This window comes from Diabrotica virgifera, chromosome 6 (assembly GCF_917563875.1).
Source record: "Diabrotica virgifera virgifera chromosome 6, PGI_DIABVI_V3a".
NCBI lineage: Eukaryota > Metazoa > Arthropoda > Insecta > Coleoptera > Chrysomelidae > Diabrotica > Diabrotica virgifera.
The window spans coordinates 91,717,669-91,742,577 of record NC_065448.1 but is presented as its reverse complement, the minus strand read 5'-3'; the positions used below and the strand labels follow the sequence as shown (position 1 = coordinate 91,742,577).

At 34.6% G+C, this 24,909-nt stretch overlaps 1 protein-coding gene across 1 annotated transcript; it reads left to right on the top strand.

Annotated features, from left to right (window-relative positions):
• Positions 1-6,494: 6,494 nt before the first annotated feature.
• On the top strand, positions 6,495-8,325 carry LOC114330780 (hexokinase type 2-like). The gene has a single exon (XM_028280190.2). It carries the CDS (start codon positions 6,595-6,597, stop codon positions 8,278-8,280), a length of 1,686 nt encoding a protein of 561 aa, XP_028135991.2. The 5' UTR covers positions 6,495-6,594; the 3' UTR covers positions 8,281-8,325.
• Positions 8,326-24,909: the final 16,584 nt, after the last annotated feature.

The following is a 24,909-nucleotide window of genomic DNA, read 5'->3' as shown; positions in this document are numbered from 1 at the left end:
TGGTAGGGACGGAAAATTATTATCATTACTTAATATTGAAAATCTATTATTAGTCGTTACTTTTGCATATGATGGGTTGTTATATATGTGTTCTGCTTCTTTAAAAGATATATTTTCTAAGGCCATAATTTGTTTTATCCCTTTTTGTTTTGTGTATACAGGACAGACACGTGATACTGAAGGATGGCTGGTATTATTACAATAAATGCACATGTTTTCTTCCTTACATTCTTCTTCCGTATGACTGGTATCTGCACACCTTCGGCATCTCTGATTTTTTGATTTGCATTGCTTGGCTGTGTGGCCGTAATGCAAACATTTGAAACACTGTACAACGGGTTGTACATAAGGTTCAACGCGGAAGTTACATAAATTTATTTGTACACATTGAGGAATTTCATTCCCTAAAAATTCAATAATGATCATTTGTCTATCAATTAAGCACGCATTTCCATCAGAGTCGATAATCCGCCTTTTCATACGCTGAACACCCACTACCTCTCTGTTTGATTTGATTGCAGTTAATAAATATTCTTCGGAAAAGAAAGTATCTACCATTTTGACCACCCCTTTTTTATGAGTGTAGAATTTAGGAATAAATGCTATTAAATCATTTTTAAGAATAACATCGTGATTAACTAATGAATTTGCTATTTCTAATGAATTGAAAATAACTTTAACTCTATTAATTCCAACGGGTTTAATGTCAATTACATTATTCTTCAATTTCTCATCAACAAGAAGAAAATGGCCAATCTTAATGGGGAATAACCTTCCTAGGTTCAAATTTTTATGCTGCACGAAAACAAAAAAGGGCCCTTTATCGCCTGGTCTATATTTATTATTAAAATCGATTTGTACATACCTGTTCTCCGTGTTATCAGTTTCACTGTTTTTTTGATCGGGCGGCTTATCGGCCGCCCTTTTTTCGGACATTACTACTTACTAATTAATAATTGTGTTAAACTAAATCCTATCAAAACTAAATTTATATTGTCTCTTTTTTTAAATCACTTCCGCAATAATAAACGCACAAAACTCGAATACGACTGGTCACTTTGCCTAACGAATTCGAACTGCCCAGCATTTATGTTGAGGATGTTAGACACACTTTCCTCGTATCTTGCATAAAATAGTCTTTCTTCGAGGTATGCTTTGATCTTTTTTATTTTTCTACTATCCTCTGCACTTGTTCAGCTGTGTCGGGGTTTTCGCGAAAACCGAACTGATGATTAGGTATATTAAAAATGAATAACCATTTTCAATTTCGTTGCAAAACGAAAATACACCCGCATCGTAGTCTAGTCCAATCAGAGATTGCAGCAAGCACCTCTACCGGTTTCGAAACTTATTAGTCTCTCATCAGGAGGCACATATTATGCTGCTCTCTCTGATCCAACCAAAACAAACCCCGGCGTGCAGTCACGGATTGCAACGAACGCAATGGCATAGATGTCCTAGCAGCAACTGCTAGCAAAAGACTAAGTTTTCAATCTAATGGCATGTAAAACAACATAATGTTACTCCACACCCAATTAGACTGAAAACAATGGGAACCTTCCCTGGTTACACCTCCGAGGCTTCTACAATTTGCAAGCCATAACGGATGCTTAGACTAAGGAAGATGTGGGAATTTTACAATTTATAATTCACGTCCCATCTGCTCATCGCGGTAAAGTTCCAACGAGAATGGTTCCCTTCGTACTCCAATCAGAGTAAATATGTAAATCAAAAATGAATAACCAAAAATTAATAATCAATAATGAAAACTTAGTCTAGATTAAAAACGTAGTCATTAGGTATATTATTGTTGTTCTAATAATCAGTCTACATGCACTGATTTTCTCTGCAACTTTGGACATAACTCGTAATAGACTAATGGGTCGGTAGGATGTAATCTCATGTGGAGGTTTTCCTGGTTTTGGAATCATAATGATCGTAGTTATGCTCACTTCCATTGCGCAGCAAAGCAGCCTGTTCTTAGTATCGAGTTAATGATTTGTATTAGACTTACTATTCTTTTTCTGGGTAGGTCATTTAAAATGTTGGCTCTAATCAGATTATGTCCAGGCGACTTCTTTTTATTGAAGTTTTTTATTAGACCTTTTATTTTATTAGGAGTTCTACATTTGGGTGGAAGATTCATTAGATTAGGACTATTTAATTTAAATATTTATAGATGTCGTCATTCTCATTTGCTCTGTTTGTTAGCGGCTGAAATACTTCTCTAGGTGTTTTTCGAAAGTGTCTGCTTTTTCCTGATCTGTCTTTAACCATTTGAAATCTTCTGTTCTGATAGGTGGAATTTGGTTTTGTTCAGATCACGTCTGAACGTTTGTCCCGTGAATGGTCTGGCGAGGGTGCGGAGGAGATCGGCTATTTAGGTCACTAATTGCGACTATGTCACACTCGCGGCTACAGGAAATGAGATAATCCAACTTTCGGAAAATCTTTGACGATATTTTAGATTTTTGTATTATACGGGAAGGAATATTTACGTGACACGAGTAACATTTACGCAATTTAAGATATAAATCGATAAGTCCATATATTTTAGAAAAATTATTGTTTACACACAGCCAAACTAATAACATTGTTTATATAGTAATAGTTGGTCAGCCCAATAGGTAAATTTGTTTGATTCTAAACAAGACAATCACCAGATGTCACCAACATTTTTGTCAGGGTCGCATCGTCACGCGTAACAAAGATACATCCAAAATGCATTGACACCAAGTTGGATACGGTCATATTCATAACACCCCCACTTTTATAGTTTCCAATTATTTTCAGATCTTGGCTGTGAATTCCTTGCTTGTTGGATTTTGTGTAGAATTGGCACCATCTTGGCGTGCTTTACTTGATCAAACCCTTTCTTGCAATCAACCAATTGACAATACGTCGCAATTGACGTCTCTGCAACTCTGGAATAAGACTTGTATTGAGAATGCAGCCTCTCTCGTACCAACAGAATTATTTATGAACCTGAATTGGTTGTGGGAAATTTGATTTTTGTTTAGCTTGTAAATTTCCTTATAGATTATTTTTAGGGTAGAAGAAGAACTAACTGACTTGAAAGCCGTCAATGCGAAAAGACAGGAGGAATCCCTAAGCCCTTTATTGTTTGTTCAACTTGATCATGGATGAAATAATAAAACAAGGAATGGTAGGGGAACCGAAGCGGGGATTTTTGCAGTTACTCGAGCGCGTCAGATTATCACATGGGGAGAAACCTGGTACCCTGTAGATGTACCTCTACCATATATTGGCTCTTAACACAGGGAAGTTCGTTAAGAGGGCCCGAAAAAAAAAATATATCCTTAAAAATAATCGAAATTGTCAAATTCACATAAGGTAAGTTAAGTACATGCAAAAGAGTGTATATTAAAAAAATCTGACGATTTGAGCGGGGCGTAAGCAAATGGGTGAGTAAAATAGTTTCAAAAAAAAAGCGAATATTTCGCGAAATGAACGTCAGATCGAAAAACTAAAAAATACGTCTTCAATATTTTTGAAAAATCTATCGAATTTTACTAAAATTGACCCCCCACTGAGAGGGGTGGGGGTTACTTTAAAATATTAAATGGGACCCCCAAATTTTTATTGAAGATTTGGATTCTTTACGTAAAAATAAGCAACTTTTATTCAAGACATTTTTTCGAATTATGGATAGATGCCGCTATAATCGGAAAAAACGATTGTTGGAAATGCAAAATTAAATTAAAAAATGGAAAGTCCCCACTAAAATAGAAAATTTCATTTAACTTTTTTTGGTTTTAGTACCTAGCAATCACAACCCAATAGGTCCCCATAACGCTCGAGTGACTGCAAATTTAGCATACTTTGCTCCCCTACCATAAGAACTAAAAACGGATACTAAATGAGAATAAACTAACTTAAACTAATCTGTCTGCTACGGAGACGACGCAATAATAATCTCTCAAAGGAAGATGATTATCCAAGTATACTGCAACAATTTAATATATCCGCTAGAAAATTTAACATGTTAATTTCCCCAAAAAGGCTAAATGTATGGTTAAACAGCAAACACTAAGATATAAACTAGAGCTGGACCGTCAGATAATGGAAAATGTTATTGAGTTTAAATATCTCGGCAACACACTGCATACCAAGCTAAGGAAATCTTGAAACAGAAGTGGAAGTTCAAGTGAATAAAGCAAACAGAGCCGTAGGTTGTCTAAAAGAAACAATATGGAAATATAAAAATAGCCGAAAAGAAATGAAAGGCGGAATTTACAAAACAGTCATCATACCAATAATGACATACGCAGCAGAACAGAATCACGACGGATACAAGAAGAAAAAGAATGCTGGAAACATCAGAGAGAAAACCCTTTCGAGAAGTGCAGATATATGAAGGAGATGCAAGGTGGACAACACTAATAACTGGCAGAAGAGCAGAATGAAATGATCACATAAGCTGAATGATAACAAATAGAGTAGCAAGTGGTAATAAGGACGACGGGAGACAGTTCCTCAATAGGAAGGTGATCAGTGGGGGGGGCCACGAAAATGATTAAATGACAACTTACATATCTCTCCCATATACCCATCACTGATTCTTTTTCACTAGTGAGTGTTGCATTTTTTTTCATATGAATTGTAATTCTGGTATCCATTTTCAGTTCTTTTTAACTTATTGATGAAACGACCTTTTATATTTTTTCTGAAATTTGTCCTCTATTTCCTGTATTATTTTATTCGTTGTATTCTCTTTTATTTCGTCTACATACCATTGTCATTATTCGTCTTTGATCTTCGTAACTCTGGTTCCTACCATCATTATTATATTTGGATGCAAATAATTGTCTTCATATTTCCTTTTCCTCTGCTATTTTAAGGCATTCTTCATCAAATCAATTCTTCCCTGCTTTCATTTGTCTCTTTTGTCGAATAATTTTATCATTTTCTCTAGTTATCACATCTCTTGTAGTCTGCCACACTTACTCTATTCCTGGTCTCTCTTTGTTATACTGGGGTAATAGCCCTTTATTTAGTTCACTGATATACTCTCTTTTTAGTTCCACTTCGCTTAGTTTTTCTATATCATATCGATTTTTTCTCTTTGAACTTGTTTTTTCCAATGTAGCTATCTTTTTGCCCCATTTCACATATTTGACATCTGATCAGAAAATTTCCGAATCCATTTCGGCCCCTTTCATATTTTTTTTTAATTTCATGTCGTTTCTTTCCACCAGTACGTGATCAATTTAGTTAACCGCCTTTCCGTCAGGAGACCTCCAGGTTCCTTATGTATTAGTCGTTTAAAACTGATTAGTCTTTGGTCATTATCATTTTTTGTCACTTCATGCTTGCTATGTATTCCAGTTATTGCGTTATACATATCTCCTTTTCTCACTTTTGCATTGCAATCGCCGATTACTATTTTTATATCATGTTTTGGTATATGCTCATATTGATCCGTTAGTTTCTCGTAGAATAGGTCTTTAGTTTCATCTTTTTCCTCGCACGGGGCGTGTATGTTAATTATACGTATATTCCTTTTTTCTCCATTTATTCGTATTACGCCCATTCTCTCTGAGATAGGCCTAAAGAACATAACTTTTTTTAAATAAAAATAAACATACATTTTTTTCCAACTGCGAAACCTGTTTCCAGCATCCTATCTTTCCCGCCACTCTTAAAGAGCGCTATACCCTCAACTTTGGTTATTTCATTTCCCATTTGTTTAGGCTTCTGTAAAGCCAAAACGTCTATTTTGTACTTCTTTATCTCAATGGATAGCTCTTTAAACGCCCCTTCATAAAAGAATCCTCTAATGTTCCATATCGCTAGTGTCATCCCATTTGTGTATTTTTTCTTTTTAAACTCCCCCATCAGTTCTCTTGTTTCGTCCTTTCAGAAGATGGAGAATAATGCAGAAGAAAATAATGGAGAAGATGGAAAACATATTAAGTTGTGAGAAAAAAAGAAATGAAATTAGTAGAGATAGGAAATTTAGCGATAGTAACCTATAAATTTACAGTACATTGATTATTTCCCACCTTTAGACGTATCAGAGGAGTATGTCAACTAAAACTGTCACTATCACAGTGGTAGTTGCCAAACTCATCCGATGCTTCTAAAGGTAAGAAACAATCAATACAATGTAAACTTATAGGCTACTGTCTCTAAATTTCTCACCTCTACCTACTAGTTGCATCCCTTTTTATTTCCCAACTTAATATGCTTTCCATCTTTTGTCATTATTTCCAGTTATTATTAACTTTCTACTTGCTTGGGTCATTTCCTTTACACCAGTATTATCAGCCCTTATCATTTTTTTTGCTTTTTCTAATTTTTTTTTCTCTCTGTTCCACTTCTATACATGCCCTTATATCGTTATCTTACTAAAGCCCATTTTTACTTGTTTTCCAGTTGTTCGTTCTCCAGTTGCTCTTTGTCTTATCAGTTGAAATAATATACCGTCCTGTTTTACAATCATGACACTTTGAAAAATATTAACAGTCGACTATGCTATTCTCTAATGACATACACGTCATTTAATTTTATTTAAATCTATAACGTTCAAAATTCTAGTTTTATAAATATTATAGCTTTGAATTATATAATATGGCCTCACAATGTAAAAGTGCAGTATGCAATCCTCCACATTTGCGGATGAATCCACCACAAGATATGGAGATAATTCCAGCTCGACCAGAAATAAAAGAAAAATGTAACGAGTTAATTATTACAGATGCCAAAATGAAAACCTATATGAAGTCTTTTCTTGAAAATATTGAAAGAGGTTTAAAAAAATCAACACATCCCAAATCTATTGTAAAATGTTTTCCAACATATGTTCAAGACCTTCCTGACGGAACTGAGACAGGCAAATATTTAGCTCTCGATTTAGGTGGCAGTAACTTCAGAGTTCTATTGGTAGATATTAGGAACAGGCAGTATACAATGGACCAAAAAATCTATAGCATACCACAAGAAATTATGACAGGACCTGGTGACCAACTATTTGATTTTATTGCTGAATGCTTAGCAGAATATACTAAAGAAAAAGGAGTCGCTAATGATAATCTTCCCTTAGGGTTCACTTTTAGTTTTCCACTAGAACAAAGAGGGCTTAAGGTTGGTATATTAGAACGCTGGACGAAAGGCTTTAGCTGCGAAGGTGTCATTGGTAAAGATGTAGTACAATTGTTAAACGATGCCATCGCCAGAAGAGGAGATATACAAATTAATATAGTTGCGGTTCTAAACGACACCACAGGTACTCTTATGGCATGTGCATTCAAAGATTTAGATACAAGAATAGGGCTTATTGTTGGTACAGGCACCAATGGTTGCTACGTAGAGAAACAAGTTAATGCAGAACTGTTCGATGAACCAGACAGAGGTTCTGGAAACGTTATTATAAACATGGAATCGGGAGCGTTTGGTGACGATGGTGCATTAAATTTCTTAAGAACTCAATATGATAGAGATGTTGATGCTAGATCCATAAATACTGGTCGACAGTTACACGAAAAAATGATATCAGGCATGTATCTTGGAGAACTAGTTAGACTGGCAGCAGTTAAATTTGCAAATGAAGGAATTCTCTTTGAAGGTAAACTTTCTGATGATTTTAAAACACCCGACAAATTTGAAACTAGATTTGTTTCTGAGATTGAAGCTGATCCTCCGGGTGTTTTTACTAATGTAAAAGATATTCTTAACAGCTTAGGAATGACACATGCAACCGAACAGGATTATCATGATATTAAATACCTGTGCCAGTGTTTTTCAAGGAGAGCTGCGGTATTAGTTTCGTGTCTTATTACAGTTTTGATACGAAGAATGGCTTATCCCAAAACTACAATAGGAATAGATGGAACGCTTTACAAAAATCATCCTCACTTTCATGATACATTAATGTCACAAGTAGAAATGCTTTTGAAACCGGATACATACAAGTTTAACATTTTGCTTTCTGAAGATGGTAGTGGAATTGGAGCGGCGTTAATTGCGGCTGTGGCTGGAAAATACGGTCCAGCATCTGAAGGAGGTCCAGCTCCTGCCAGCGCTCCATCAGCTACAGCGGAAGTCGAAAAAGAACCAGATGCAACTGAGGGTGTACCCGAAGAGGAACCCACAGAGGAACAAGCTGAAGGTGAAGAAGGGGGAGCGGAAGGTGAAGAAGGGATAGCGGAAGGTGAAGAAGGCGGACAGGGAGGTGAAGAAGGGGGAGAGGAAGGTTATGATCCTGATGGAGAACAGCGGGGAACAGAAGGGGAAATTCTGGTGACTGCAAAAAAATAACGCGTATAACTAGCTCTCTATCTCAATAAACAAATTTTAACTTTACGGTATTAAAGTTTATTTTAGATTGTTCATTATTTTAGTGTGTTTAAAAATGAAATCTGTAATTTGTATAATAATTTGTAAATTTTGCATAATAGTGTTACTTCTTTTCATATTCCTACCTTTATTTTGTTATTATTATTCTTATGCATTGGTAGATTAATACCTTTATGGAAGGGTATTGCTCCAGATTTTGCATAGTTAGCCCAAACTTCCACAGTTCAGTGATTTTTCTTCTGGCACTTTAACCTACTCTATTCGACTTCTTCTTCTTCTTGATGTACCTATCCGTGACACTCATCATGGCAATCCTTATCTTAACTGCAGCAGTGCGGAAACGTTGCAAAGATATTGTGTTGAATCAGGTTCTGAGGTTCTTCTACCAGGATGTTCATCTTCTTCCTGAACCCCGCTTTCCAAAAATTTTTCTTTGGCGCATGGCTTGTAGAAGAGCATATTCATTTGGCCTGGATCCCGCTTACCAAAAAAAAGCTGATTAACAGCAAGCTGACAATTTGTTAATAGGTTAACGGTGCCTACTCAGACAAACTTAGATGTACGGGAACACTGGAACAGGGGAAGTTTTAATTGTGAAACAGGTTAAAAATTTGGAACGTCAGACTACGAAAACGTCTCATGTATTTTGTCGGACAGCACTTCCAATTAATTTGTTGCCCTTTTATTAAGGGAATGGGTACGAACTTTTGACTTCAATGCTATTTAAATGGGATTTATTTTTTTTTCGAATCCTGAAAAAACTAATAATTATTTTTGAAATATTTAAACGCAGAATAAAAGATGACGTTATTAACGAGTAGGGTGGAGCGAAAAACGTCAAGTTGATAATTGAGTGTCGCTATAGTGCGGAAAAGTTGTGATTGGTAATTACAAGAAAAACAAAAAAGAAATTATTCAAATCGGACTTTATCTTCCGATCCCGCAACGGGCCTAAAGATTATGAAAATAATGAAACTTAACCTTTTTTTAAAATTTTTTATTTATCCTCCATGTACTTTTTAGTTATCGCTATAGTAAAATTTATTTACAGTTTGTATGGTTGAATAATAAAAAAATTACTTTTCCGCATTCAACGAATATCTTCCGATCCCGCAAGGTCAATCACAAGCTATAAAAATTGAAATTTTGGATGATTTTGATAAATCAAAAAATATTTAGTTATCTCACGTTTCTGTTACATTGTGAAGCTCTTTGCTTGTTTAGATATTGTATGACAATATTTAAACAACTCAGAACTCACAACGAGAAGGTGGTTGCACTTCTAGCTCCACTCACATCCTTCTCTCCAACCAACAAATGAGTGTCTGTTTTTTTATATTATTTGCAGATGTACATTTCGTTTTTGATCTGTTTGTGTCTAGCGTTTAAACGCCAACTTTTTATTGTGATTTGGTGGTAAAATCTGGCAGCATGTACCTTGATTTAAGTGTTGCCCTGATGAATCCATCTCTTGATTGGGACCCACGACTCACATACATTAGACGATGCTTCCTTGACCAACTTTGCGCACCGTCCGACAGCTTGCGGGTGGCAGGGATAGTTTTATACATTCCAGTCTGTTATGATGTACCTATTGCAAGAACTTATATCTTCATTTGAAACTCTGCGAAGAACTGGTGGATAAGATAGTTTTGCAACATTCCAGTCTAATATTCTAGTGTAGTCCTGCTTCAAAATTTAAAGTAGGAGGAATGAAATCTCTAATACCTTAGCCCTTGTTTCTAGTCTGTCCGGCTTTTAACTCTCTCCATAGCCCTAGCTCTCTAATGTGTTTCCTTTCTCCCTACTACTTGAAATTTTGAAGCACAGGACTAAACTAAAATAATAGACTGGAATGTTGCAAAACTATCTTCTCCACCACTTCTTTGAAGAGTTTCAAATGAAGATATAACGATACATTTTTGGCAAATTAACGTAAGTGACATTTTTGACGAAAATCATGTTTTTCCATTAAACTAACGCTATTAGTGTTTAGAAGGTACTGCGAAAGTGTAGTAAGCCTAGAATTACTTTAAACCTTTTTTTTTTAACTATTTTAAAAACGTATGTCCAGAATTGTTTTAATCATACCCGCAAAAGAAACGCAACTTTAGCACTATTTCCATAATAATAACGTAAGCAAACGTCGTTTACCGTCATAATAACGTAAGTACCGGTTGGTTTCTGTTACTTACGTCAGATTTTCGCAGTCAGTGTTTGGCTTACGACAGTGACAGATTCGTGCTTCAATCAACTAAATTATTGATTTTAGGTAAGTTATAACGAAAAACATGTTTTTGTAGTTATATTTCAAAAATCTCTAAAACCTTAACCAATATTATGAACCTGTAAAACTCTTTTTCATATTTAATTTCGTTTATTTATTACAAATTATTTTGACATAGCCTAAGAAAAAATTTGGTTGAATTGTTTGTTAAAAAAATCTTTGTAAATTTTGATATGAAATGTAAAATGTTTGTGAAAAAATAAGTTAAAAATTGTAAAATTATCAATTTGAACTCTTGTATCTAGAAAACAGTTTTTTTTATTAATGGCTTTGACAGAGCCAATTAGCCAGACTATTTGTGTTTTTTTGTATGGTATTACAATAACAATTTTAAGTTAATATCTAAGCCTACTTATTATCTAAATTTACAGAGTGTTTTACTATATTAATGGATACATTTTTCAATTTTGTGTGATATTTTTATAATTTTATTATCTAGGCCTATTTAAAATTTAAATTTACAGGACGTTACATATTCGTAAAGACATTGTAACGTCTGCTTATTTTTTGGAAAAAGAATTTCGTTTAAATTGACAGGTAAAAGAAATAAAGAAATATTGCTTGCATGCACGGGCGCCCATATAAAAATTTTTAGGGGGGGCCAGACGTGAAAATGTTGCACATTACATTTTGTATACATTGGATAACCATATATAGTTTATGGCACCCGAAAAGCTAGGGGGCCACGGCCCCCCCTGCCCATGGGTATGGGCGCCCATGCTTGCATGTTTCTATTCTGATTTGCATAGAATAGTGCAGTCACTGAAGCTTTTCACCTTCGATTTCGTTGAACCTTCATCGATTTTCATGAAAATTGGTGAGTAGTTAGAGGATACCTCAAGGAATAAAGGTGACATGATGCAAACTTGCGCTTTTATCCTGGGGGTGGATGCTACCCCTTCTCGGGGGTGAAAATTATTTTATTAAAAATAATACCATAAGTCGGTACAGGGACAAATTCTAAGCCAAATTTGTTATATACCGTTATTAAAATAAATTTGCGTTTTGAGTTATTAAATATCAAGGATTTTATTTTTTCGTAAAAAATGCCTGTTTTAAAGCTGTTTTTCACGTATAACTCAAAAACTATAAGCTTTTACAAAATAGTTATTATTGACGAAATTGAAGATAATAAAAAAATAAATACTTAAAGAACTAAACTAATGTTAATTCAAAGTGAGTGATGGGTAATTGAGTGTATATTATTTTCGACGAGTACTCAAATCTAAGTATTCAAGCTTAAATAACGGGAAAACGATGCACTTTATAAAATATACCTGTTAAGCAGTTGTCTTCGGAATATCGTATCAAATGAGCTGCAGAAGAAGTTAATACCTTGAAAATTAAGCAAGTTATGATAAAAATAAGAAAACCCTTTCGATTTTTTTAGGAAAAAGTGAAAAATAAAACATCCCATTTCCACAAAAATTAAAAATTTATAGTAATCCTTACAAGAATTTCTTTATATTAGTATTAGTAATTATCCCAACAAGCTTAACCGATTTAGAATGCATATTTTTGAAAAAAAAAAGTGTAATTAAAAAAAAACAGAATTTTTCATATGATCGTAAGTTTCATTTTCTTTTGATAATAACTCTAAAAATACTCAATATAAGTAAACAATGATATATAACTAAATTTTAGTTTTTTTCGTGTCAATATTTTACCTTTTTTACTTAATTAATTGTTGTAACGTTATTTTGTGTTTCTTATAATAAACGATTGTTTCTAATTCTTTCGAAATTACTTTCAGTGTTACAGTTTCCCGCCAAAGTGACGTATGTGTGTGCTTACGTTACATTTTTTATCAAGACTCAAGATTTTAGAACCCGTAAAATAACTTAGGTATCAATTAACCGCTAAAACTATACAAAAACTTTAAAAAATATTGTTCTTTATTAAACTGTAGACCTCAAAAAACACCCTGGTAAATTTTGTATAATTTAAATAAGCTTAACCAGGTTAAATTAAAAACATGGTTTTTCTACAAAAACGTTTTTGGTGACTTACGTTACTATGCCAAAAATGTATCGATAAGTTCTTGCATGACATCGGGTGCCATGCCAGACTGGAATGTACAAAACTATCCCTGCCACACGCAAGCTGACGAGTCGTGAGTAGAGTTGGCCACGGAAGCATCGTCGAATGTCTAATGTATGTGGGCCCCAATCAAGAGATGGATTCATCAGGGCAACAGTTAAATCAAGGTCAATGCTGCCAGATTTTACCACCAAATCACAATACAAAGTTGGCGTTTAAAAGCTGGACACAAACAAATCAAAAAGAAATGTACATATGTAAATAATGTAAAAAAACACACTCATTGGTTGGTTGGAGAGAAGAGTGTGAGTGGAATTAGTAGTGCAACCACCTCCTCGTTGTGAGTTCTGGGTTGTTTAAATATTGTCATACAATATTTAAACAAGCGAATAGCTTCACAATGTAACAGAAAAATGAGATAACTGAATATTTTTTAATATACCAAATCATCAAAAATTCCAATTTTTTATAGATTTTGATTGACCTTGCGGGATCTAAAGATATTCGTTAAATGTGGAAAAGTTTTTTTTTATTACTGAACCACGCAAACTGTAAATAAATTTTAATATAACGATAAATAAAACGCACATAGAGGTTAAATAAAAATTTTTGAAAAAAAAGGTAACATTTCATTTTTTCATAAACTTTAGGCCCGTTGCGGGATCAGAAGGTAAAGTCCGATTTGAATAATTTTTGTTTTGTTTTTCTTGTAATTACCAATCGCAACTTTTCCGCACTATAGCGATATGGAATTATCAACTTGACTTTTTTCACACCACCCTATTAACGAGGGCCGAAAGTTCCTGAAAACTTCTATATTGTTTATTTTAATAAGTTACAGGGGTGAAAAACTAAGAGAAAATTTAGTGTGATTTTTAATTTCAAATATCTCATTCAAAAGAAACTTTTTATTCATTCTAAGGGACTTTCAGCCCTCGGTAATAAAGTAATCTTTCATTCTGCGTTTAAATTTTTCAAAAATAATTATTCGCTTTCTCAGGATTCGAAAAAAATAATTACATTTAAAATACATTGAAAATTTTGACAGGCGTCAAAATTTTGCATTTTGTTCGTTTCTCCTTAAACAAAATATCTTCTCAAATAATTCGGAAATAATTGGTAGCAACTATATTGGTCTGTATGACTCTACCTACGTTATTAATTGTATACATTACTAATTTCCCTAATTTGGGAATCATGATTAATTCAGATGTTTTCCACGTTATTGCTACATATTGCAAACTGAATACTGCATAATTTATAATGGTAGGGGAGGCCAAACTGGGATTTTTGCAGTTACTCGAGCGCGTCAGATTAGCATATGTGGAGAAACCTGGTTTCCATATATTGGCTCCATATACATACCATATATTGGCTCTTAACACAGGGGAGTTCTTTATGGAGGGCCCGAAAAAAAATCTATCCTTAACAATACTCGAAATTGTCAGATTAAGATAAAGTAAGTTAAGTACATGCAAAAGAGTATATATTTCAAAAATCTTATGATTTGAGTAAGGAAATGGGTGAGTTCCAAAGTTTCACAAGAAAAAAGCGAATATTTCGCGAAATGAATGACAGATCGAAAAACTAAAAAATATGTGCTCAATATTTTTTAAAAATCTGTCGAATGATACCAAACACGACTTCCCACGGAGAGGGGTGGGAGGTAAATTTAATGTTATAAATACGAATCTTGCGATATTTCTCTAGATTAGATCGAAAAACTGTAAAATACACTTATTCAATATTTTTGAAAAATCTATCGAATAGCACCAAACACGACCCCCCACGGAGGTGGGGTGGGGCTTACTTTAAAATCTTAAATAGGAGCCCCCATTTTTTATTGCAGATTTGGATTCCTTACGTAAAAATAAGTAACTTTTATTCGAAACATTCTTTCGAACTATGGATAGATGGCGTTATAATCGGAAAAAAGATTATTGGAAATGGAAAATTAAATTAAAAAATGGCAAGCGACCACTAAAATGGAACACTTTACTTAACTTTTTTGGTTTTATGACCTACTCCTCACAACCCAATAGGTCCCCATAACGCTCTAGTGACTGCACATTTAGCATACTTTGCTCCCCTACTATAAGGTTTGTGACTTTTACGGTGGTCTTTCTAGGTAATTGTTGTAGTATTTCTCCTGTTATTAAGTCAAAGCCTGGAGCCTTTTTGGGATTGATATTGTTTTTGATTACGTTGGTTACTTCTTTAGAAGTAGTAGGCTTTATTATGCCTTGATCAGTATTGTTCACATCATATTCAGTCCTCTCATCATCATCGTTTTCGGCTTGAATATTATTTCCAATTTCGTTATTTTGGAATACATTCTCCAAGTATAAAGCGAAAACATTTGCTTTTTGTTTTCCGTTTGCGGAATTTGCGGAATCTGTTGCGTTAGTCTATTTATTCTTTTTGTACATTTCCACAACGAGTAGTCAGTGATTTGGTCATTTGTCAGATCGTTTTAAGTATTGGTTAACTGATTCATTTTTGATTAAATCCATTTCCCTTCTCAAATGCATTTTTATTTTCTGCAGTTCCGCTTTTTTGCCATGTCTTCCTAGTTTTTATTGTTCTTTGCACTAGGTCTCGAATTACTTTGGGATAATGTTGACCTTTGGTTTTTCTTATAATTTGTTTGCTATTATTCCATGCTGCTTGTTGTATATTTATGGTTAGTGTTTTTGTTTCTTCATCAAGCTGTTCATTAGTTTTGATTGGTACATTAAGGTATGCCATCTAGTGACGTATTATTTTGTATATAATTTTTAATTTTCGATACTAGTGTTACTGCTTTTCATATTCGTACCTTGATTTTACTATTATTCTTTTGCATTGGTGGATTAATGCCTTTATGGAAGGGTATTGCTGCATATTTTGCGTAGTTAGCTCAAACTTTCACCGTTGAGTGATTTTTCTTCTGGCCTTTTAACCTACTCTACTTGACTTCTTCTCCTTGATGTACCTATCTGCGACGAATGATGACGATCACTATGGCAATCTTTATCTGAACTGCAGCAGCGCGGAAACGTTGCAAAGGTGTTGTGTTAAATCAGGATCTGAGGTTCTCCAACCAGGATGTTTATCTTCTTCCTGAACCCCGCTTTCCAAAAATTTTTCCTTGCCGCATGGCTTGTAGGAGAGCATATCTGGATTCATTTCGGATAACGTGTCCGAAGTATTGTATATTACGAGATTTGATGATGGTCAGTACCTTTCGGTTCTTGTTCATTATTCTGAGACCTCCTCATTTGTGACTAGGTCAGTCCACGGGATTTTAGCCCGATCAGGGAACATAAAATTTTACGAAAACCTCCAAAAAAAAATGGAAGGATGAAAATTTGGGAATAGGTAGTTGAAATTGTCTATTATTATATAAGAAAAAGTTTACAATTCTACATCCCCTTCATTTTACAAAAATTGGGAAACACTTGGTGAAAAATATTTTCTCAGGGGTGAAAAAATATACGTTCAAAATAAGTCCGAAATTGTTTAAAATGACTAATTCTAAATAACTTTTGTTCTATATAGTTTTTTTACTACGTTAATAATTTTCGAGTTATTTTCGAGTGAATATGTTCATTTTTAAAAATAAAAAAACATGTTTTTGAACGGTTTTTCGCAGATAACTCAAGAAGTAAGTATTTTAGCGAAAAACTATTCTTAGCAAAAATATAGCTTATAAAAAACTAAAAAAAAAGTGTATGCATGAGGTCTGCGGACCTAGTAGCAGAGTTATAGCTAATGAAACGTAGATTCTTCTCCGTCAACTTCCAAATCGAATATTTCAATTTGAAATATCCCAAAAACCGAGCTCTGTTCGGGGAAAATTCATTACAACTTTTTTAAAGTGTTTAAACAAGTTTTTTTTTAACTTCTAACATTAAAAGTAGATGAGTTACGCTCAAAATATTGCTGGTCTTTTTTACTTTTTGCTAAAAAATCGCGAAAATCACCCCCTAATTAGCTTCCCAAATAAAATTAATCGTTACCGCTTCACAAGTTACTTTACTTATTTTTTTTTATATAAGATCTGTACGATGTTTGTATACTGCTATCTGGTCACAAATGACCAATTATCAGTTATTCTCTGACCTAACTTAATAACAACAAATACTTAAATCTAAGGGCATACCCTATTACTAAGACTTACTCTTATTATATCTATCAACTAATGTACTATAACTAACATGCAATAACATCACAGCACTACACATCACACATCTCTGCTTGTTACACTAAACTCTTACACATTTACACTAACTCAAATGCTTTGGTCCTCATGAGTCTTCTCTTTAATTCAATGTTGTCAAGAAGCTGGATTGCCTCGACATTCACATGACTATGCAGCCTCTGCTCGTGACTTGCTGCTGTTCTCTTGATTACTTCGGTCACAGTTTCCATACCCAGGTCCTGGTGGAGGTTGCTGTTACGGATATACCAAGGAGCATCAACAATGTTCCTCAGCACTTTGTTTGGAAATCTCTGGATAATATGTAGGTTACTAGTTTTGGTACAGCCCCAGAGTTGGCACCCATATACCCATACTGGCCTCAGTACTTGTTTGTAAATGGATAATTTATTATGAATGGATAATGTTGAATTTTTTCCAATCATCCAATACAATTTCTTATACCTCATATCTAGCTCCCCTCTTTTCTTTTTGACATGGACTTTCCAGCGCAGCCTCGCATCTAGGGTAATGCCCAAGTATTTTGCTGATGTTGCATAAGGAACTTGGCTATCATTTATTCTAACTGGGAAATTTTGTATTTTTTTATTTGTGAAGTTAATGTGTGCCGATTTAAACTCATTTAATTTTATTCGCCATTTTCTGGTCCAGGTATGTATTGTATTTACTGAGAGTTGCAACTTATCAGTCGCTTCTTCACTAGTGTCTCCTATCGCTAGTATAGCTGTATCATCAGCGAAGGTGGCAATAGTGTTCTGTTCTAGTTCTGGAATGTCACACGTATACAGTAGGTACTTTGATCTCCCTTAAATCGGTGTACACTTCTTCTTGTTTAACTCTGAAATATCTATTCGCAATGTATGATTCTAGGATTTCCGAATACTGTTTAGACATAAACTTTCTTAATTTATAGTTTAAACCCTCATGCCAGACTTTATCAAATGCCTGTGCTACGTCCAAGAAGATTGGAGAGCAGACTTTCTTTTCTTCTAATGTTTTTTCTATTATATTTGTTCTTCAGTGAACTTGATCTATAATGGAATGTTTATTTCTGAAACCAAATTGATGATTTGGTATAAGATTTTTTCTTTCTAAAAAAAATCTGAATATTTTTGATTTTTTGTTTTCTTGTTAGCCAAAAATTGGTTATGCTATGGCTGTTCAAAATTTGCCTAAACTTGATAAGTTACTCTTTCAAGCCATTTTAACTAATACAGCTTTTTCAAAAATAAGCACTTTGAACCGATGAAACTTACAGATCATATAAATAATACATAAGCAAAGTAACTTGTCAAGTGGTAATGATAAAATTTATTTGTGATGCTAATTAGGGGATGATTTTCGCGATTTTTTTTACAAAAAAATAAAAGGGACCAACAATATTTTTGGATTTGGAATTTGATGAAGAAGAACCTACTTTTCATTAGCTACAACTCAGCTTCTACTGGGTCTACAGACCTTATGCATATACCATTTTTTAAATTTTTTTATAAGCTTGATTTTTGTTAAGAATATTTTCGTCCAAAAACATGTTTTTTTTTTGTTAAAAATGAACATATTCACTTGAAAATAACTCGAGAAGTATTGAATTAACGAAAAAACTCTATGGAACAAAAGTTGTTTAGAATTAGTCATTTTATCCAATTCCTGTCATATTTTGAATGTATATTTTTCACCTTCGAGGTATTCCCCTTTATTTTGTAAAATGAAGGGGATGTAAAATTGTAAAGTTTTACTTATAAAATAATAGACAATTTCAACTACCTATTCCCAAATTTTCATCCTTCCTTTATTTTCTTTTGGGTCAGATTGTTCTTTGATCGGGCTATTTTAAGTATTTTCCGATATAGCCAAATCTCAAATGCTTCATTTTTCTGCACATTCACGATTCACGATTCAAGATTCAAGATTCACGATTCAACACCATAAAAAAGAAGGAGGTTGTGGTGGATCTAGCCTTTCCAATGCTCGCATTTATCTCTTGGTTGTTGCTGCAGTCTTCATTTATTCTAGTGACGGGGTAGTTGTAGTGCTTCACTATTTTTACAGGGGTTTGGTTGACGTAGAGTTGTTAAACTTCTACAATCTTTTTCTTGCTAATTATCATAAGTTTTGTCTTTTTTACGTTTATATTGAGTCCGTGTTGTTGACTGTAATACGTGATGTTCTTCATAAGGACTTGTAAGTCTTCTAGGTTGTATACCATAGTTGGATACTATAAGTATAAGTAGTACTATAGTTTGGATACATAGTATAAATTTGGATACCATAGGTCCACATTGGTTTTAATATAGCTTTATATATCAGCAGTTTGTTTACAAGTGATAGTTGAGATTTACGTCCGGTGATCCAGTACATTTCTCGGAATTTTGTTCCGAGTTGTTTTCTTTTTGTGAACATGTCCTTTTGCCAAGTTAATCTCCTATCAAGGTGGATTCCTAGGTACTTGACAGTATCGGTTTGTGGGAGTTGTGTTTCATTCAGAGTTACAGATGGACATGTTTGTTTTTTAATGGTGAATGTTACATGGGTGAATTTACTCTCATTCACCTTTATCTTCCATTTTTTAAGCCATGCTTGGATGTTATTAAGGTCTTTTTGAAGGGTTATAGATGCTGTGATTGGATCATGGTGTGAGGCTAGTACAGCAGTGTCATCAGCAAAAGTTGCACACGTTGGTCTGTTACTTGTTGGTAGGTCAGCAGTGTAGAACAAGTACAATATTGGTCCCAAAGCACTTCCTTGTGGTACACCGGCTTTTATTGGTCTTAGGCTTGTGTATTCATTATCCTGCTCGACTAGGAAATGTCGGTTGGAAGTATAGCTTTTTAGGATTTGATAAAAAGGATGGGGAAGGTTTTTCTTTAGTTTAAAGAACAGAACAGTATGCCATACCGTGTCGAAGGCCTGACCAATGTCCCGAAATTCAGCACAATATCTTTTATTTTCTAGATCGTGTCTGATGTGTTTTACCAGTCTATGTACCTGTTCTGTCGATCAAGGAAAAATAGAACAGAAACGGAATCCAGGCCGTAGAAGAATGTCATGGTTGCGGAGTTTGAGAAAGTGGTTTGGCTGCACCACTAATGAACACTTTGGGGTCAGCTGTAAACAAGGTGAGAAGAGCCTTGATGATTTCCGATCTCCTATAGGAAGAGCACAAGAAGAAGGACTGTAGGAGAGCAGCCAGAGACAGAGATATTTGGAGGCGGATGCTGAGGGAGGCCAGGGCCTGACTTGGGCTGGAAGAGAGAGAATACGTTTAATGAAAAGACCACAAAAACAGCAGCTACACGACATCAAAGCAAAAGTAGGGAGAAAGTGACATATAATAGCATAATACGGAGAAGGGTACAGAACTTATGCGGAGGTCTTTATCCAGAAGTGGATGCAAATTGGCTGAAGAAGAAAAAACATACTATCTAAAGTAGTGGACTTAAAATGGGATTATCTTAAGTTGAGTTTCTGGTGTGACTTACCCAAACCAGGATATCCCCTCTACATTTTTTATCTTTATATTTTTATATGAAGACTGAGACAAGTTACTCATTTCTTCTTTATTTGGGCTAACGAGGATAATGATTTTGGAACACACAAATAAAGAAAAACCAAGCAATTTATTGTAAAGACTATCTCTAAACTATTACGAGCACCGATATAGGCCTGGATCCCGCGTACCAGAAAAAAGTAGGAAGCTGAAGATTTGTTAATAACTTAACGATGTCTAGTCGGACATACTTTGATGTAAGGGAACACTGGAACAGGCAAAGTTTAAAGTGTGGAACAGTTTAAAAATTTGGAACGTCAGATTACGAAAACGTGCCATTTATTTTGTCGTAGAGAACATCCAATTGATTTGTTACCCTTTCATTAAACTCTCATGCAAAAATCAGAATGCTATTACTAACAAACATGATTCCTCTCATTTGACATATTCTTCGTGTTCCATTCATTAAAATGCCCAGTTGGTGACAAATACCACTCTAATTTTTGCATGAGAGTTTAATGAAATGATAACAAATCAATTGGAAGTTCTGTCCGACAAAATACATGGAACGTTTTCGTAGACTGACGTTCCAAATTTTTAACCTGTTCCACAATTAAAACTTCCCCTGTTCCAGTGTTCCCATACATCAAAGTTTGTCCGACTAAACTCAGTAAAGCTATTAAAAAATTTTCAGCTTGCTATTAATCAACTTTTTTTAGGTCATAGGATCCAGGTCTAAGAGTATAAATAAGATATTACGGTCTAAACAAATTAGGTAAAAACAAAATATACAGAGTTGTTCTACTACGCCTATGGCACGAATATAAATCCGGATTTGTTTCATTGATACGTCCTTTGAAACCTTTTATTACTCTACGCATTAAAATACATGTAAAATAGAGGTATCAATATCATATATATATTTTATTAATTTTTAAATCATACTGGCCAAAAGCTGTACCCTCTTACTTCTTTTTTTTTAATTTATTATAATATATTAATATCTAAGTCAATAAAAGTCTATTGCTCTTAATCAAAATACTTTACACTGGCATTTGAAATATTTTCCTTTTGTATTTTTTATGTAGGTACCATACCAGTTTGAGATCACTTCTAATAGAATGATTAAACAGAATATAAAAACACAATTAATTATAATCCATCGATCTTATCGCTTGGCCCCAGGTGTCTTGGTTGAACCAAGGAATGATCTTCATATTTAAATCAGAGGCGGCTCGTATACTTATTAATTTTGAAGGGAATACTGGAGATTCTGTTCGTATGCATCCGGATCAGATATTTTGACTACCGCAATGTCTGCAGCCTAGTGAACTTGTCTGGTGTTGGTTGTCTATATTGTTCATACAGTGGAGTCCCAGCAATCCTAAATAATTGGAAACGGACCCATTTCGGATTACCGAATTTTTAGAATTATACAGATTTTCTTTAAACACTCTTTTAATAATTAATAACATTCCTGGCTTTGAAGAGGTGACAAACAATGATGCAAAAGGATGAGTGTGAGCTTATGATGATGGCCAAGAGACATATGGTGATCAGAAAATCATTGAAATGGTTAGAGAAAAACCTTCAACACCCTCTGACGAAAGTGATGGGGAAAATGATGTCAACATCGAACAGCGGGTAACCCACACTCCACACAGACGCTGCGGCTGCGTTTGATCTAACTCTACACTGACGCCACGCCAGTTGGTAGCATGTTTTTGACACGCTGCTGGCTTAATTTAGCTTTGAAAGACAGGAAATTTAGCCTCATTGGACCAAAGAAATTAAGTGATCTTATCACTAACTTATCACTATCTAGCTACGAAAAGCTCGAAACGAAAGTAAAAGATCAAATGAATACAGCCCTGAAGATCAGAAAGGAAACGAAAGGACGAATTTACAAAACAGTCATCAGACCAATAATGAAATACGCTGAAGAAACACGACCTGATACAGAGAGGACAAAAACAACGCTAAAAACAGCAGAAATGAAATCCTTTCGAAAAATCGTTGGTAAGACACTATGGGACAGAGCTAGAAGTACAGATATACGGCGGGGATGCAAGATTAACAATATTAATAATTGTTTAAGAAAGAGAAGAGTAGAATGGAATGACCAAATAAGCCGAATGACAACAAATCTGGTAGTGAGGACGGCGAGAGTGGTTCCCAATAGGAAGACGATCAGTGGGAAGACCACAAGCACTATGGAACGACAACTAGTCATGTCTACACAAGAAGAAGGAGAAGAGAAGAAGATTTTTGTTTTTGTTGTATGTCTCGCGATTTAAATTTGTGGCCCATGTCGAGAGAGGCTTTATTGGTGATCATAAGGCTTTTATTTATTTCAGGTTATTCTTCGTTATTTACGATGATGTCCATGAATTCGTTAGAACCTATCATATTAAGTATCTCGTCGTTCATCCATTTCTCTTTTTTCCCTGTGGAAGTCTTTAGTATTTCTTTACACGGTTCTAGTAGATAATGTTTGAGTCGTTCCCACTGCTCGACAATATCATTGATTTCTACGTTCAGTTTGCTACAGTTCTTATGCAGTTCGTGTTGAAGGCATTCTTTTACATTGGGATCTTCAAGCTTGCTTGTGTCTATTGTAGAAATATCTTTGGTGTCTTTTAAAGTTTTGAGTGTAAGTGTAATCCTGGCGTTAATTGGGTTGATATCTGGGGACACGTCTGCTTCGGGATATGATTTCACGGCTTTAATAGCATTACGGTATTTTTCATTTATTACAATGTGGTATATCTCGTTCTTAACTACTTTCGTCGATATATTTCCTGCCGGCGATGTACATGTATATGTACATATACAGTGGTCTGCTTGATAGTTTTAACAATGTATTTGTAATAATATAGTTCTGCTCTTGACAAGATTGTAATTGGCGGTCTCGTCTCTCGTTGCGATTTTCCAAAACGTAGCTTCCTACTTCAATTTACGCCTTTCAAATCATTGCAGTGAGGTCACCTATGAGTATGGTGGTTTCTCTAGTGCTCGCTATTTTCAGTGTCTCTTTGATATTCCGGTAAAATAATTCTACTTCTTCGTAGGTATTCGTCGTAGGAGCATAGATACACTTGTATCAAGTTCAATGTGGCATAAGATATCACTAACGGTAATACCAATGCTTTTTCTGAGGTTAGGAAAGAGCCTTTCTACTAGTGGGTAGTCTTATTCTCTCGGCTTCGTTCTTCTGACAATCAATTCGCTGATTAACGACCCGAGAGGCCTTGCCTTTTCCTCCCCTGGCAGATCTTGGCTTCCGAGGGCCATAATCAGTAACGCTGTTGTTAGTTTCTAACACCAAGGTATATACCACGTATACAAGATGTAAAGATATTGTAAACGTATATTTGATATTTTCATGCTTTGGCTAGAATTTGTTTGACTGTGAAGAGTTGGTCGACGCTAGGTGTATTTGGTCTAAACCTTTTTTTATATTTACCGATGATTTTTCTAGCTAAAGGTTGAGTCTACAAATATGTATTTGTGAGTATTTTGTATCCCGAACAAAGTAGACATAATAATTTTTCTCCTAATTCGTTCTTCAATACAGAGGAAGAGATTGGAATAAAATAATTATCCAAAGAAAAATAACAATTGAAAAAAATGCTGTCTGCATAGTTTAATTATTCTGTTTTCTTCTCTCTGTTTCTGATTCGCTTGTTTGCATTTTTCATCGAATCATTTTTTTTATCTTTGTTATGGTGTTGTTCACAGGACTTCTTTTGTCGTATTCAGTATGAGTCTACTTTTGATGTTTCACTAATTTGCCATTGGGGCTTCAGTTCCATTAACTTTTTCGTCTACTTTTCTTATTTTCTATTACCATTGAAAATTTTTGTTGTACTATAGATACTTTTAGGTTATCTAAGTTTAGTTTGTTTTGGATATTTTTCCTTTGTCTGTCGACTGATTTTACATCTAAACCGTGTCTGTAATAGTAGATGGTCTGTATCTAAAGTATCCAAGTATCTAAAGATCTCTTATAGTTTCTTGTTTACTTGTCGTTAACGATATTGCTTTTTTAGTCTTTTTCTTCTTTTTGTATAGAAGAAACCGTATAGAAACAGGCATGACTATGCCTATTTTTTTAATGTGCCTCCAGTAAATTGTCATTCCATCGTTTTCGTGGTCTTCCCACTGATCTTCTTTCTGTTGGGTAACCGTCCCTCGCCGTCCTTACTACTCTATTTATTGTAATTCGTCTTATGTGGTCGTTTCATTTTACTCTTCTGTTTTTACCCAGTTAATAATGCTGTCCACCTAATTAGCTATATTCCATATCATCTTACCATCGATTTTTTGAAGGGTTTTCATCTCTGCTGTTTCTAGCATTATTTTTGTTCTTTTTATATCAGGTCGTGTTTCTGCGGCGTACGTCATTACTGGTGTGATGGCTGTTTTGTAAATTTGTGACATCTAGGGGAATGGGGGGCATGACGGGGTCTCGAGGTAAGACGGGGTACCGCACACAAACAAGAAACTACACGTTGGTGAATAGCATGCAGTAACTCAATAGGAAGAGTCATTCGATTAACGGTCCCTGTAGGA

Bases quoted from the DNA above. Each gene is read 5' to 3' on its own strand.
- LOC114330780 (XM_028280190.2), top strand. From the start codon at position 6,595: ATGGCCTCACAATGTAAAAGTGCAGTATGCAATCCTCCACATTTGCGG.